The sequence below is a fragment of the Eumetopias jubatus genome, unplaced genomic scaffold (genome assembly GCF_037043125.1).
Source record: "Eumetopias jubatus isolate StellerSeaLion01/CBP00866 unplaced genomic scaffold, mEumJub1_p1.0 scaffold_5, whole genome shotgun sequence".
Taxonomy (NCBI): domain Eukaryota; kingdom Metazoa; phylum Chordata; class Mammalia; order Carnivora; family Otariidae; genus Eumetopias; species Eumetopias jubatus.
In genome coordinates, this window is record NW_028274811.1 from 10493540 (window position 1) to 10510974 (window position 17435).

The 17435-nt window shown below is 44.6% G+C and overlaps 1 protein-coding gene across 1 annotated transcript in view; it reads left to right on the top strand.

Annotated features, from left to right (window-relative positions):
• Nucleotides 1–17435, top strand: part of KCNN2 (potassium calcium-activated channel subfamily N member 2) — a 143283-nt gene that overhangs the window by 88835 nt on the left and 37013 nt on the right. Inside the window, exon 5 of the mRNA XM_028093030.2 lies at nucleotides 16722–16863. Within this exon, the coding sequence (XP_027948831.2) occupies nucleotides 16722–16863 (142 nt within the window). The remainder of the gene's footprint in view (nucleotides 1–16721; nucleotides 16864–17435) is intronic.

Below are 17435 nucleotides of genomic sequence, written 5' to 3' on the forward strand. Positions count from 1 at the left end.
AACTTGTGGATATTTAATACAGTAATAACAGTCGTTTTAAAATGTTTTCTCTTTTAGTGTGTAAGTCCCATAGGCTGTTTCTAGCGTTTTGTCAAACAATTTTTCATTGTTCACATAAGGAAAGAATTTTGGAATCATTTGGTTCTGCTTCATTAGGATTATATAAGAAGTATCTTTCTTCTAGAGTCAGAATCAAACCGAAGAGTTAAAAAAGAACACAATACAAGAACACAAGAATCACAAATTGGCAAATGCCTAAAATACATAGTATCCCACACATTGAAGAATATGTCCTTTTATCTTGGGGAAAGGGGTTAATAATAATCTTAATCAACTTGATAGGGTTTGATTTATGAAAGGAAAACTAAGATAAAATCCAGGTTTTCTTTGAATTCACTAAATTTTGTTAAATTTGTTGAAGCTGAGACTCACAGAAGTAATCAACAAATTACAACATACCACAACACAAAACAATAAAAACCCCTATAAGTAAGAGCATGGGCATTAATAGTCCAAGTAATATATTTATCTTATTCTCTGGCTATATGACAAAAATACACCATGTTACGCTTTAGTTATCTGGTGTTTATATTTTGATTTAAAGCAAATAATTTTCCAGATCGAAATCTTTAGTGATTAGGATTTGGACTTGCTGTAATTCATTATACAAACATTTATTGGGTTCCTGCTGGGAACCAAGTACTGAGCCAGTCAGTGGGATTTTAGAGACAGTCCCTGACAGTTCTCAGTGACCAGTGGAAGAAACAAATAATTAACAAGATTTAGGCACCTGGGTGGCTCAGTTGTTAAGCATCTGCCTTCGGCTCAGGTCATGATCTCAGGGTCCTGGGATCAAGTGCCTCGTCATGCTCCCTGCTCAGTGGGAAGCCAGCTTCTCGCTCTCCCTCTGCAGCTCCCCCTGCTTGTGCACCCTCTCTCTCTCTCTCGTGCGCTCTCTCAAATAGATAAAACCTTCAAATAAATACATAAATAAAAAGATTTAAATTACATTTTGACATAAATGCTGTGACATCCATATGGACTTGTGCCCAAGGGAAGTAGGGAATATTTCTCAGATGGAATGGGCACCGAAGACAGAGAAGTTAGCTGAGGACATTTAGAAGCCAGGGGACAAAAGCAGCAGAGTTTAGCAGGTAGCCGGTGATACAACAAAATGGCAGGCATGGTGGGCCGGGACCAAACTGCAAATGGCCTTAGACATCATGCTAAAGAGATGGAACTTTGCTTCCCAACAGAGGGGAACCACCCAAGGTTGTGAGACAAAATGGCATGGTTAGATTGGCATTTCAGAAACATATCCCCAGGACCAGTGAAGAGGGGGATGCTGAGAGACAGGCTGGAGACAGACTATTGGAATTTACTAAGCCTCTGTCATCTCAATCCTAGAAGAAGATGGTGGATAAGGGGATTGTCTCGCTTATTCATTCACTAAAAATGAATTTTTTTAGTATCTACCATGCAACAGCCATGGTGCTAAGTGGAACTGGGCGTAAAGCTTTGAACAGGGCACAGTGTGCACCCCCTAAGGATCCCAGGTTGGTAAGAGTGCAGTAGGATGGTTTGCAGGTGCCATGGGACCAGACAGAGGGGGACGCCTGGCCCACCCTTACGAGGAGGAGGTTGAAGGTGGTAGGAAATCTGTGGAGGTGGGATGTGAAGCACTGACGCCAGGCCATCAGGGGGCTTAAGGCAATAGAAGAAGAGACAGCATGTGCAGAGGCCCAGAGAGGTGGGAACAACAGAGATCCCGTGCATTCAGTGTACTCCCACGGGCGCTCATGATGCACATTTGAGACCAGCAAGACTTAAGACTGAGAGGCCAGCAGAGGCCAGGGCCCTGAAGAACAGGCTCTGCTGAGGAACCTTTGAAGGTGGATACCCCTCAGCATCGTAGCTCCTTGATTATCGGGGTATGACGTCTCGTGAAATATGACCCCAGCTTGTCTGATTTGGCACAGCTTGCTATCTGGAGGGTGAGGAAGGTGGAGGGAGGGCTGCTGTATGCTGCATAAATGGCAACTGTCTTTAATTGGAAAGAGAGTAGCATTCCTATGTCAGGTCAGAGCTCGGACCTGAGCCTCCCCAGAGGCCGGTGTGCATCCCAGCTCTGGTGATGAGCATTGCACTTGTCTCTCATCCAGTCAGGGAATTGGGACACAGAGCTGTGGAAACCCTCTACTCCTCTCAGCCAACCTCCACGTTGCCCCCACATACTTTTCCTCCTAGCATCCCATACTTCACTGAGTACATTGTGTTTTTTTTTTTAATTTTATTTTTATTTATTTGAGAGAGAGAGGGAGAGAGCCAAGCAGAGGGAGCAGGAGAGAGAGGGAGAAGCAGACTCCCCGCTGAGCAGGGAGCCCGATGCAGGACTCCATCCCAGGACACTCATGACGTGAGCCGAACGCCGATGCTTAACCGACTGAGCCACCCAGGTGCCCCAGGACTTCATTTTCTGTGGGTTATGTTCTCTTCCTAAGCCACCATAACAAGGCCACCAGGGGTCCCTCTTGGTCATTCTCAGAAAACAAAGTTCCAGTGGTACCTGAGTTGTATATGACCGAGATCGTAATTCTGAATGCAGTAGTAATGTAGTTTATATATCTATATGTAATGCCTTTGTGGGTGTGAAAGATACACATGCTCTGGACAGTATATAAAATGACACACACCGAGTGACTGAAGGATAAGCACCATGTGTATTAATAATGTACGTGTATGCATTTAAACCGAGAATCAAATCCTTGCTAGAATAAACACAAAAATGCCCTACAAAATCCCTTACCTCCTTTTACTAAGAAAAAATGTCTGGCAGTTATTACTGAACTGTTTTAATTTTAGAAGTCCACACTTGCCTAAAGTGTTCAGCTGCGTTTACATCAGTGATAGACTCTATGAAAATGTTATTTTTGAGTAAAAGATACAAGAAACAAACATGCTAACTAAATGAAATGGAGCAAAAGAAAGCCATTGTGGGGTGCGTTACTCTTCACACTGCTTGGAAACTGTTTCTACATGAGCTAAGTGGCTGCCTAAGTAAAATATTCACACCACGGGAACGCTGGTTTAAAATCGTTTTGACGTATCAAAAAGTGCAGACTAACAAAAGATCACCTTGGCACGCATCCCCATGACTTCTCTTTCCCTGTCACTTGCTATCAATATACACGTCACTAAACCGTCTACAAAACGACCTGGTAAATAGATGAGCTGCAGCCCGTTTCTGTCCTTATTTCAAGAGGATGCCAAGTGAGCAGAGCTGAGGTAGTGATCTTGAGAGACATACTCTGGTTCCGGTTGTTTGCTTTGGGAAGCTGTCCACCCAGAAGGCCCCTGCCCCGTGCTCACTTTTTTTTGTGGGTCTCTTCCGGGCATCCGCTGTGTCCCTCAGTATGGGCGGGATCATGGAAAGTGATAAAAAGTGAGACTGAGCGGAAGGACGGGGGTGTGTGTCCAGCCTGTGGAGACAAAGATCACTCACTGTGGATTTCAGAACCCATGGGTGGGGCTGCTTCACCTCCCCTGTTGGCCCCAGTCTGCCCATGAACCAGGGAGGAGCGTTGCATGTCGGAATGAATGAATGCACACAAAGTAATCAAAATCCAACTTATTTCTTTAAAAATACTTCTTTACCTAAGAAGCACAACAACAAAAAATAAGTGAGCAAATGTCCACATGGCATAGAAGATTGTGTCAAACATAGACAGACGTTCGTTTCAGGCCCGAAAAGTCAGGGACTGTATTAGACTCCTTTTTCCCATTTCACGTTGGCAGAGAGAAAGTTCCAAGCGAACGTTATGGCCGAATTAAACTAAGCTGTGCTATTAAGGCGTGATTATGTGCGTTCTGTGGCTCTCTTGTTCCCACTTCGCCATCTGGTCCTCCCTGTCCGATAGGGCAGCCAGTCCCCTCCCCCAGATGGCTATTTAATTTTCATTTTAAATTGGTAAAAATGAAATAAAACTCAGAACTCTGTTTCTCATTTGTACTGGCCACCTTTCAAGGGCTCAGGAGACACGTGAGGCTCGTGGCTAGTGACGTGGCCAGCACACATAGTGACCACTTTCAGAATTGCTGCAGAAAGCCCTTTTGGACTGAGCTAGACGGGGGTTTATGCTTCCCATTCTAATCGGTGTGTTTGCAGGTCAGACGTTTCCTGTAGGCTGCCTCAAAGCCTATGTAGAGCACATGCAAATCCTTTATCCCCTGGGGGCACCCCTGGGGTTTGCCAAGCTGTGTGCCTAGCAATTCTTAACCTGATTTGCTAGGACCGAGAAGAGAGTGAGGACTGATGGATTGACTTTTGCCTGCATAGCCAGGCCTTCACCATTTCAGGGCACCACGCAGAAGACTCTGTGCTTTTAGATCTAGCTGTTGCATTTGGGCTAAGGGTTTGGCTGCTCTTAGCCTGATGTGGTCCTTTTAGTGGAAAGGAAAGGCTTCTGGCTTGGCAGGTTCACATTGGGTTAGTGCAGCTGAACAGGAATAGCATTTAAGAAGATCATATCACTGCCGTGTGGTTGTACTAAAGACAGGATGGGCACACATTATGCAACCCAGCTTAAGCTCCTGGGTTTGTTCGATTGTTGTACTTCTGTCCCCTTGATGGCTTTTGGTTACCAGCAAACAGCCCCTGTGTGGAGGTCATCGACCATCCAGGCTTCCTTGCATGCTATTCCTTTTTATAGATTCCTGAATTCTCTGAAAAAAAAAAAAGTTGATCTCACTGATTTGGCAAGCTACAATTTTGATTCGTTGCAGGGGGAGGGGGATGTCTGCAGTCCCCGGCATCAGCAACCATGTTTCCAGCGTACTGCCGTGAGCACTTGAGGCAGCAAGGGCTTGAACAGCCCTCGGAGACAGTGGGTCAGGTTTGAGGGAGCCCCGCGGCCCCCAAGTGCCCCTCCTGCATGACCTGGGACCTGTGTTTTCATTTCATTCGTGATGCTTGGGCACTGCAGACTATATGTTAGCCCCCCATGCTGAAGCAAGCAAGGTGCAATTCGTTGGCCCTCCCAGACTCACTTTTACTGCTGAAGTGGGAGAATTGAACTGGGAAAATCTGGCACATGACCTTCTCAGAACATCTGTGATTTCTTCTCTCCTCCTCCTCTGCTGTGCTGGACTCACCTTCAGCCCAGCTCTCTCTGATCTCTCAGTTTGGTGGCTCAGCGTTGTGATTCCTCTGCTTCTCCCTCTCCCTCGGGGGAAAAAAAAAATGACATTGAGGGATATTTGAATATTTGCTTCCCTAGAAGCCTAGCCTAGAACTGGGGAGCGCCGGAGGCTCACACTTCTTGTCATCACAGGTTCTAAGCAGGGATTTTCATTCGCTCGGATTTTGAACATGAAAGATTTAGAGTTGACTCGGGATAAGTGCCTCCTGTCGATGTGATGTCTCGGAGCTGGATTGATCTGGATCACTGGGGCATATTCTTTTTTTCAGTTGACTGAAAGCCCTCAACAAAAGCCCTGTCACAGTGCAAGCCTCAGGAGCCCCTGAGAGATGCCAGAGCCAGAAATGGACCTTCTTCCTCCCCTGCCCACCACCACCCGCCCCCAGGGTCCAAGCACTGGTGTTGGTGGGAGGAAGGGAGGCTGAGAGGGCAAGAGAGCGGGATAACACAGGGAGCTGCCCAGATGTTTCTTTTCTTCTTGCATTTTTGCTCGGGCTTCTGGTTGCCAAGTGCCCCCCTTTCTCCCTGCTCTCCTTATTTTGCACACTGGCGTGCTCTCCCCTGGGGTGCCGGGACAGCTCCCCACTGAGGCTGCTTTCCTCTCCTTCCTCCGCTCTTCCTCCTGCTCTGTTCTGCCACAGTGGGACTAGTCACTGGAAGGGAAGGGAACAAAATCGAAGCTGCGTGTGCTCGGGAAGGCCCCGCTGTCTGCCACCTCACCCAGGTGCAGGAAGGTGCACTCACAAAAGCAGACTCCTCTCTCTGTGTGCCTGTTGCATGCAGATGGAGCACTGACTCAGCCTAGAACTCCCAACCAGGCTTTATGGGCCGATCGGGTGGCGTTTGGCTATACACAGTTATCCCAGGGTAGATGGTGTGACCCTCAGCCAGGGAGACTCACGGCTCTGGGTCCCCCAGAGCTAACAGGAGAGGCACCAGCTCTGAATGCAGAGCTGTCCTTCCTGGACCCCATTGCAAGGTACAGAAACAAGACCCCAACTTTGTTTCTGCAAATGTGGGTTCAATTCCAACATGGCCAAGTTTTAGTAAAAAAAAAAAAAAAAAAAAAATCCACAGCATTTTTTTTTTTTTCTTCTTACAGACTTAGGAGATAAGGTCTGGTCTGTGATCTAGAGAGAATCTCATGTTGGGGGGTGAAGTGTAAAGATACACTGCTAGCTTAGCTCTATGTTCCGTTGGATCTGGGAAGGAGTCTCTGTGCAGACAGATACACATACACTCTCTCTCGCTCTCTTTCTCTGTCTCCCTCTTTCTTCCCCTTTGTCTCTCTTTCTCTACCCCCCCCCGGCAGCCCCCCCCCCCACCGCCTCACTTACCCACCTGTCCTGTCTCAGGAGATGCCCCTAAGATTCTTGGCAACCCTGAGGGCTGCCGGGCATAGGAGTGGCCTGGGACTATGTCACCCATGACTGCTGTTTCTCACGTGGAGCAGCACCCCCCCCCCCCCCGCAGGATGCCCAGGGAACGGGCTTTCCCTGGAAGGTGTTCCCAGTAAAGGCCCTCACAACCCTGAAACCCTGACTCTGGCCCCGGTCTGGCCCACCTCGGCAGATGGCCTTGGGGATAAACTGGTGTGGCACTGCCACCTAGTGACTGCCCTTTCGGCCACTCTGCTTGGCCTTCCAGAAGGCGGGTGGATTGGTCTGCAGACTGCCAGGCCTGTGCAAGATGGTGCTGGGGGGCTTCTCAATCTGTGGCCGGCCAGGCCAGCGTAGACGAGCTCTGTCGGCCATTGGCAGAGCCTGGCGTGTGTCAGACGTGAGCTCTATTAAGTGTTTTTTGCAGAAGTGACTTCCTGGTAGGGGAATCTTTGGGCCCGACCCCACGTGGCTCCGTCTCTGTCAGCTGGGCCTCCACCTGCCCCCTTGGAGAGGCGCTCACAGTATGTGTGAGGGGCCTGGCACACAGCAGGAGCTGAGGGAATGCAGCATGCCTGAGAAAAGGTAAATCACGAAGCGTTGGGGAGTGAATAAAGAAACAAGGAGGGAAAAGAAACGGGGTCAGAAATGCAGGCCTGGTGATGGGTATTAAGGGGGGCACTTATCGCATGGAGCGCTGGGTGTTATACGCAAACAATGAATCATGGAACACTACATCAAAAACTAATGGTGTGGGCGCCTGGGTGGCTCAGTTGGTTAAGCGACTGCCTTCGGCTCAGGTCATGATCCTGGAGTCCTGGGATCGAGTCCCACATCGGGCTCCCTGCTCAGCAGGGAGTCTGCTTCTCCCTCTGACCCTCTTCCCTCTCGTGCTCTCTATCTCTCATTCTCTCTCTCTCAAATAAATAAAAATAAAAATCTTTAAAAAATAAAAAAACTAATGGTGTATGGTGATTAACATAACATAGTAAAATAAAATTAAAAAAAATGCAAGCGTTAGTTATAACATTGTTCTGGAGCTGGTTGTTTCTTTGATCGCCTGGGGAGGAGTAGGGGGCTTGAGACTATCATTTGTTTTTATTTTTGGGGTGTTTTTTTTTTTGCCCAAATTTTTATTTTTATTTATTTTTTTATGATGTTCAGTTAGCCAGCATATAGTACATCATTAGTTTTTGATGTGGTGTTCAACAATTCATTAGTTGCAGATAACACCCAGGGCTCATCACAACACGTGCCCTCCTTAATACCCATCACTTGGTTACTCCATCCCCCCATCCCCCTCCCTTATGAAATCCTGTTTGTTTCCCGGAGTCCAGAGTCTCTCATGGTTTGTCTCACTCTCTGATTTCTCCCCCTTCAGTTTTCCCTCCCTTCCCCTATGGTCCCCTGTGCTCTTCCTTATGTTCCATATGTGAGTGAAACTATATCATTTGTGCCAAATCCCAAGGTTTTCTAGTTTGGCTGCTCTCCAGATGTGTTGACATGGAGCCAGCTCCAGATTTTCAGATGGCTGTTGGAGTATCCCAGCAGAAGCTCTAGACCAGTGGTTCTCACTGGGCCGAGTACCGAGTACTGCCCCTAGGGGCCCTTTTGGAGAAGGGTTTTATTTGTTTGTTTGTCACTGGGTAGAGACAGGGATGCTCTGTATTCTGATGTGCATGGGACAGTCCCATCCAACAGAGGATCTGTGTTGCACTTGACCTTGGACTGACCTGCTGGACATTCTGTGTACTAAAAACCTATTTATAATTTTCATAGCTGAGACCTAAATCCACTTTAAGCATAAACAAAATATTTTTGTTCAATTGTAATATACACTTCATTTTTTAAGTTAGGGTGTTATTTGTGACGTTTATAATAATAGAATTTACAACATACTTATAATGTATAAATGGAGGGAATATTGTCATTTGTTATATTTGGGGTTTGGCCAGAAGTTTTTCACATTTCAGAAAATCACATTAGCTCTGGCCATGCCCCCGTGGCTTTTGAATTGCCAGAACAATTTACTCTCATTGGATTGAACTGCGTTCGAGCGCTTTTACATAAAAGGTACAAACAAACTGACGGTTCCTCAAGTGTTCTAAGTTAGTCTTGTCTGAGTTTTTAGATGCTGAAATACATGCTTTATTGTAAAGTACTCCTATTTTATTTCTCTGTATTGCAGATTTTTGTTTTATAAATCAGGTATAGATAAGGTATACTGTTTGCGTTCCAATTCAAGATCGTAAGAGATGGCGTTGGGTCTGCTAGGATTGAGAACCATTGCTTAAATGGAGTTCTCTGTTCAGGGAAGTCTCTCCTGATGGCCATGCATGCCCTGGGGTCTTTCTCCATCTTCACTTTTAGGAATCAGACTTGCGACCATGGCTCTCAGACCTGGAAGTTCTCTCCAAAGCTGGCCATATTTCACCAAACCCTTTTTTTTTTTTTTTAATTATGTTCAATTAGCCAACATATATATAGTACATCATTCATTTTTGATGTAGTGTTCAATTCATTAATTAGTTGCGTATAACATCCAGTGCTCATCACAACACATGCCCTCCTTAATACCCCAACCCTTTTATCAAAGAGAGCCCAAATGCTGAGAAGACTTTTCAAGTCTATTTTTAGGGTGGGTTAATGTGATACCATCGTCTTCCTATAGGTTTTTAACCTAGATCATTGTCAAATACAGAGAACTGAGACTGTTAACTTACTGACAGGGAAGTCCTTTCTGAACTCACTTACTCTCATGTCAAGGAAAATGCATGAATGGATAATGGAGAGACAACATCCTTTCCGGGGCACATCATGTAATTCTTCAAGTTTGAAAATCCATTCTATCATCCCTCTCTTTTCCTCTAGAGACTTTTAGCTTTTTTTCATAGGAAGTGTATACTCTTAGACCATATCCACTGGTGGTCCCTACCCAAAGATCAATCTTCTGTATCCATACAGTGAATGAAACTCTCATTAGCCAAGGTGAACACATGAAAAGAACTCGGTCATTTTACAGAACCACGCCTCCCTCCAGCGTGTGTGCGTGTGCGGTGCGCGCGCGCGCGCACACACACACACACACACACACACACACAGGCACAGAATAGGTGGGGAGGAAGCAAAAGGGAGGGGGAGGAGGGGGGAGGAGGGAGGAAGAGAGAGAAGCCTTTAGCTTTTTGACTTTTCCAAATTAACAGAAGAGAGGAAAGCATTCCAAATGGGCAACAGGAGCAAAATGAAATCAAAATAGAAAACTCACTTTGGTGTTTTAAAGTTAAGAGAGAATTATACATTTAATGAAAATCAGAACTGGCTCTGCCTAAATTAAAATCGGGCTTTTTAGTATCTCTGCAGCTTTTCTTGGGATATATTTATCAGTAGTGAAGGAAGTCAGTATATGGGCCCCCCAAGCCATGTTTGTGTTTTCACAACTCAGTGATAGAGAGAAGAGCAGGAAAGCAAGGAAGGGACAAGAAGAAAGTCACATCGATTGAGGATGTTCACATTCTCTGGCCTGAAGGAACTTTGTGTAAATCATTTACAGAGTAGTTTTATACATAAGATTGCTCTGTTTTCACTTTAGAGCACCCTCGCTCAGAGAGGCACTTAGTAGCATGTCTGGACCTACTGGACTCTACATTCTGGTTGAAGTTAAGATGATAATTTTAGGTGTCAGTGTCCTATTGTGATATACTCCTATCATTACTTTCTTTTTTTTTTTTTAAGATTTATTTATTTATTTGACAGAGAGAGACACAGCGAGAGAGGGAACACAAGCAGGGGGGCGTGGGCAGAGGGAGAAGAAGGGTTCCCACGGAGCAGGGAGCCTGATGCGGGGCTTGATCCCAGGACCCTGGGATCATAACCTGAGCCGAAGGCAGATGCTTAATGACTGAGCCACCCAGGCGCCCCTATCATTACTTTCAATCTGTTACATACTTTGTGTCTTGATCTGCCCCTACCTTTCATATTCACATTCATCCCAGCTTCCCTGTTAACCTGATTATTCTTGGCCATCAGGTTTTTCTCCATTACTATATTTTAAGCTTTTCATGAATACTGCCTCATTTTTGTTCATCTGCCTGTTCCCGCGTACATGTAGATTGAATGAGGAACTTCTGAAATAAAGCTCATGGATGGTTCTCAGGCTTGACAATACATTAAAATCAGCTGGGAGCTCTAAAATAAAATCCCTGTCATGGGATACCAGGCTTTTTTGCACAGTTATTTTTAAATGTTTTGTGGGTGATTCCAATATGCTGGTACAGGTGGCCGCCTATGACTTGGACCAGTGGCAAATCAGAGACGCAGGTCACCCTCCTTTCTTAGCTCCTCCTTAACTCAGCACCTCTCTCCTTTGAACCTAGCTGCGTGCCTTCAGTGGACTTCTTTTTTGTGCTCCTATGTTTTCCTTAATTGGATCACTTATTTTATTTGCTTTACTTTAAATCAAAATGACATGCACATAATTGGGGTTTGGAGAGAGATCATTGATCATCCTGAGCTCACTTCTCTGGGTCTTCAACTGGTAGACGTGAAAATAGCAGCTTCGTTACTGACATAAGGCAGATCTGGACACCACCACTTGACCTACAGCCCAATGGGCTGCCGGGTTTTCCCCTGATTCATCACTGAAGTAGATGGAGTTGTAGGTATACCTCATAACCTGGGGGTGTTGCCCCTGTCCTGGGGAAGCTGACCACACGGAGAGCCAGAGATGCCTGCTCTGTGAGCTGGCAGAGCAGACAGAGGGGCTGAGCTATGCCTGTTCAGATCCTCCTCCCAGATTCTCCATCCCTCCCCTCTACAAATCCAGGAGAAATAAATTACCTCCTCTTCTCCCACCACAGTACACACACACACACACACAAACAGTTAAATCATGTTAGAGGCAACCATTTTTAATGTTTAGCTGTGATCTCTTTTTCCCCTCTTTGAAACTTTTTAAGGTCTCCTCCTTATTCCTAGTACTTTAAAATTTACTGTGACTACCCCCACTCCCCATGGCATGGGTCTTTTCTTATTCCCTATTCAGGTACTAACGAGAATCTTAGAGATGCCTGCCTTGCAGTTTTCCTGGAAAACCAAAGAAATAAAGGAACATTTTCATCTCTTTCCTTACACTTTCTGTGTTCTTCTGGAAATTCAGTTGTTAGGCCCTCTGTGGTGATTCTTTGAGAATGTATCTTTTTTCTTCTCCTTTTACCGTTGTCTTTTTGTTCTGCTTTCTGGGAGATTTCCGCTAATTTATATTCTTATCATATTATTTTTTTTTTGCTGTAACATTACATTTTTTTGAAGAATCCCCCTCTTTTATTCTTAAATTGCTCACCTTTGTTAGCATCCTGTCCCTGTTTTATGGATGCCATATTTTCCCTTAGGTCTTTGCTGACATAAATTAGAGAGTTCAGGAGACCTGTCCCCATCACCCTGCATTGTGTCCAAGTTCTTCTGCTTCCTCGCTCCTCCCATCCCTTCCTACTTTCCTTTCTTCCTTTCTGTTTTCTTTGCTTCTCCCCTTTTTTTGTCTGCATCTTTTTTGCAGAGAATATACTTCAAATGTGTGCTGATCATTTGCAGTCTTTCACGTTCAAGAGTGGGAATTGAAAGCTCTGTGGGGGGAGAGAAGCTTGTTGTGTGGTGAAATCTCCTGTAGGATGGATAAATGGAGAGCTGCATGTTTCATTAGGGAATCCTTGATGTTAGTACATGAATGTCTTTTCACTGAAACTGTTGTTTCTCCAAAGGAAAATATTCTTTCTCTGTCATAGTGAGTTCTGTTATTGAGTTCTGTTACAGGGTCGGGGATGGGAGTGAAGAAAGGAAACTGGAGATGCTCTTGTTCACTTTGGAAACTTGAATTCAGTCCCCATGTTTTCAGCCCCAAACATCTTTCCTGATCTTCACTGAGCCTTGAGTCACAATCTCCAGTCTATCCCTAGAGAATAAACTTCTATCTCCTGTTAGTTGCCTGGTGGTACCAGACAGGGACAGGCACCTGGGCATCTATCCCTCCATATACTTAGACTCCATCAGTTCTCTGTTTTCAGCTTTGGATCTTAGCTACTCTGCAGTTGAGAACTTTCCATGGGTTCTATGACAATCTGTGCCATTTAATTGGAGGTATTTAGGCCATTTATATTTAATATGGTTACAGATATGCTTGGATAAATCTATCCTCTGGCTGTTTGTTTTCTATTTGTCCCATCTATTCTTTGTTCCTATTTTCTATTTCTGCCTCCTTTTGGATATTTTTTATTGTTCCATCTTATATCCTTTACTGTATTATCAGTTACTACTCTCTGAGGTATTATTTTAGTGGCTCCTTGAGGGTAACAGCATACTTATACACGTAGGTACACTTTAACTAACTTATTATGGTCTTCACTGGACAGGATGCCACTTACTACAACCTATCTTCAAGGGATACTGAACTACTTTACATATAGTACTTCCATTTCTCCAACACTGGGGTTCTACATCCATGTACTGATTAGTCCTCAGCTGAATAATCAAGGAGACCCCTGTGCAGATCTCTGGATCTCTGTGCAAATTTCTCCTCTCTGGGTTTTGGCCCTGTGAACTCCTGGCCTCCCTGGATTTCCAGCTCTGTTCCTGAATGTGGGGAGACCTTTGGGCTCTGTCTGGTTTCCCTCCCTGAGCCACGTCCTGGGGATTCTCTTCCACAACTGTATGACCACTTTGGTTGTTTACCATCTCTTGGGGATCACTGTCCTGTATTAGTAGATGATCCGTGTCTTGTTAACCATTGTTTGACCATTGGGCTAGGAAGTGGCGGGGGGAGGGGGTTGTTCCCAGGTCAACAAAACCATGAAAGAGGATGGCATAAGTGCCAGCCATTCGTGTGGCCAAAGCTCCATTGCTTGTGGAAAGGTACTGAGGGGGAGTCAGGGGTGTGGGGCAGAGGTGCCTTGTTCAGGGAAGAAGTCCATAATTCCCTTAGAAAAATAACCCTGGCACATTTAAACGTGTATTATAGAAAACTGTCATATACAAGGAAAAGTGGTAGACCCACAGTCACCAGTGAAGACATGAATGGAAGCTAAGAAAAGGAGTATTTTGCTTCTTTTCAAACCTCAAAGCTGATCTCGAGACATTTACGTCTATGAAGTGTGTACCTGCTTTAAAATAGTGCAGTAAGTCTTCTCTCCAAACCCCAGAGGTCTTATTTTAAAGGCTTGAGATCATCAGGCCTTCCTTGCTCTCGTTTTAATCTTATTTGATGTATTTTTCCTTAAACAAGGATTCCTATTGATCAGAGTTTGAACTTTGCCACTTTGAGTCATTTCTTCATGTATTTCATAGAATAGACCTTGTGAAGAAGAAGGTTGCAGTTGCCTGAGTAAGTTCATGAAATAAACATCTGTAAAAAAATGTCTTGAAATTTTTTCTTTGCCATTTAAATTGTGCATATTAATCACTCACAGTGGTGTGAATCTGGCATAATTCCAAACCTGGCAGTGTTCTAAGTGATAATATCATCCTGCTGATAAGTTTAATATTTGAGTTGCCAAGAAAGAAATCTTGATTATTCAAATAGTGTTTAATGTGGTTCTCTAATTACCTCCCTCTTGGCTGTTCACAACTAAGTATGTCTGAATGTAACATAAACATTAGTCTGAGATGTTATTTTTCCATTCTGAGCTACTTTTCAGGCAGGTTTATTTTTTCATAAGCAAAAAAAAATAATAATAATTTAGATTGAATCCCAAGCTTTAAAATACCAATTCCTAGAAAGTTTATTTCTAATCAGGCCCTTAACTATAGGATTACAGTAGTGTGTAGGGTATAATAAATATTGATAGAATGATGGCATAATGCTTGCAAGTCTTTGCAAAGAGTCAGATGAGGATGGGAGAAATTTGTGTATTTAAAACTCGGATATTTATTAAGGTAAGCAACTAAAGAGGAGTCAGCTGGCCTAAATGTCCCAGTGAATGCTTTTTATTATATTTTTGCTAAATCGTTTACTTCTCCAAACTTCAGAAACCAAATGAAAAGTGCTTCAGAAAGAACAGATTGGAAATATTCCCACAGCCATGCCAAAGTTGAGATTTCCTTGTGGACACCAGCCACGAAGGTTCCCCTTAGGGACCTTTGCTTTTAGTTTTAAATCTCAAACTCCTCTTTGTAGTTCCTTGTGCCTAGTGGATGTCTTCTGGTCATTCATGGTATAGAAATACCTTGAGGATTTCACGGAGATGTGATCACATTTTCTAAGTGACTGAGGACACTTTATTGATACAGAGAGGGTGAGGACAGTAGCTGTTTCAGCCAAAAAGGTCATCTAGGTATTAAAATATTAGTGTAAATTGAGAATATGCAAGTCAAGGGCTGAACATTCAGTGGGTGCTCCACAAATATTTCGTAGGTGTCAGGGAATTAGAGTCTTTGGCTCTTAGATGTATCCGATCTTTCCGTAGGTCTTGCTTGGTGAAGAAGCTTTGTCTCACCATTAAACATGGAATAGGGCATGAAGGTTCCTGCCTCCCTTCTCTGGTGTCGTGCATTCCCTGTTCTACGCAAATGATCGATGAAGAATACTCTGTAGAGAGCCCCAATGTCATGAAAGAGATAATCTAAAGCTTCTGAGGGTCTTGTCGAAAATAAATACCACATTCTCCCATGGAAGTCTTAGGACACAGGCACAGCATGTCCCCAGAGTAGTTCATAGAGTGTGTCAGCTGATGGTTGTAGCTAAAGGGCGTCATGGATCTTGTCACCCTATGTGCACGGTACTTACCCAAGTTTCTCAGGCAAATGCACTCACCTGTCTTCCTGGAAAGCTAGGAATGCGTTTTGACCTCCCTTTTGGCAATGCCAGCCTCGCCACCTGACCTGGGCAGAGGGGACTCCACCGCTGGGTCATGGCGGCACTCAATGGGGGGAGAAGGGTGGAGGTTTCTGCCCTCCGAACACCAGCGACTCACAGGGTGTCCTTCAGAGAGCTGTGTGTGTGCAACCTAGGTGGTTATCAGCACGCTTTGGAGAGCAAGACCTGAGGACAGGAGAGCCCTCCCCAGAGATATCTGACAGCTGGGAAGGAAGAGGGTCCTTAGGAGATGTTGGGCAAAGAGCCAAGAATGACTCTGGTGACCAGAGTCTGGGTTCTGACTGCCATGGAGACCAGAGGAAGGGTCACTCTGCCCCATGACTACATAGAACAGGCACTCAGGGCGAGTTCTTCCAGGGGAACCACTCACATGGCCTCCATGTTATATGCGTGGTGGGCAGCAGTGTTCCCGTGATGGGCCAGGGTTCCTGTTGGGCATTGCTAATTCAAACAAAACATGAGAGGGTACCTGATCCAAAAACCCTCCTCCTCACCACAAATATCTTGATACCATAAAGACTAATTAGGATAAACTGAGTCCCTCTCCTTCTTTCTGACTGCAAGCTTCTTGTATGCAACAGCGAGGCAGTAAGGTCTATTAAGCTCTGGGTCTGAGCCGGATTGTGCAATCAGTGTCACATTTTCTGTCTTCAAGGAAGACAGTTAGTACCTCCAGGTAAACCGTTACGGTATTGTCCGATGATAGAGAAAGATGCAGGAGGCTGAGGGGGTGTACGGGAGGGGCTGGGAGAAGAGCAGATGGAAAAGGCTCCCCCTGCATTTAATTTTGAAGGATGACTAGGAGTTCGACCATCATGGAAATAAAGGTAGAAAAGGACAGTCTCAGCAAAGGGAGCAGCATGGCTCCTGCTAAGAGTGTGGGGAGAGACTGCAGATTGCAGATTGTATAGTAATGCATAGTAATGCATAGTGTCCCATAAATTAGGCACATCGGTGGGCATCAAGGAATGATGAGCCATGAGCAAGGTCTGTGCAGAGTTCAGGGACAAATGTGCATTTGTCAGTTGACACGAGTGAAAAAAGCAGTCATCATTTTTCAAAGTTTCTCTTTCAGACTATTTTTAACGTTGAACTTCCTGATGTCTGTCAGATTGTTCAGGTGGAACCTCAATTTTATTTACACATAATAGTGAGATTTGAAACCCTCCATATAGATGAGTTTATAGAAGCTACTTAGTGAATTCACTGGATTGGATCCAGCTGCCCTTGGCAGCCATGCTGTAGATGAATTATAAAGGACTGGCTCTGTTTGCTGTTTTTCAGGTACCATGATCAACAGGATGTTACTAGCAACTTCCTCGGAGCAATGTGGTTGATATCAATAACTTTTCTCTCCATTGGTTATGGTGACATGGTACCAAACACATACTGTGGGAAAGGAGTCTGTTTGCTTACTGGAATTATGGTAAGTATCTTTTTACTTTGTTCCTTTTACTTATACTCTCAGCTCCTGAAGGCACTCCACATGATGGTAAGTTATTCCATCCGCATTTCCCAACCGCAAGCGGCAAAGCATACGTAAATAATCAGTTCTCGGTTGGGAGAGAACATCACTGATTTTCACCTTCATTCTTACTGTGACGCAGCTCCATTAAGCACAGGGTGCTGCTGGATTGTTCTTTGTGGGAGAAGCACTAATTTTGATGAGCAAATCCGGTCTTTGAGCTTCAGCCAGAAAGTTCTTCATTTCAGTGGGTTCTGCCATTCTCCTGCTAGCTACATCAACTTGAGTAAATTTCTCTTCTCGGAAACTTACTTTCCTGATCTGCAAAACGGGGACCCTATAACGTACCTTGAAGTGTGTTGAAGGGCTGAAGAGTTGCATTTTGTCAATTACAGAATTAAACTGTAGTTGACCCTTGGACAATGTGGGTTTAGACTGCAGGGGCTACTTATATGCAGATTTTTTTTTTTTTAGTAGGTGCAGAACAGTACGGTAAATGTATTTTCCCTTCCTTATGATTTTCTTAATAACAT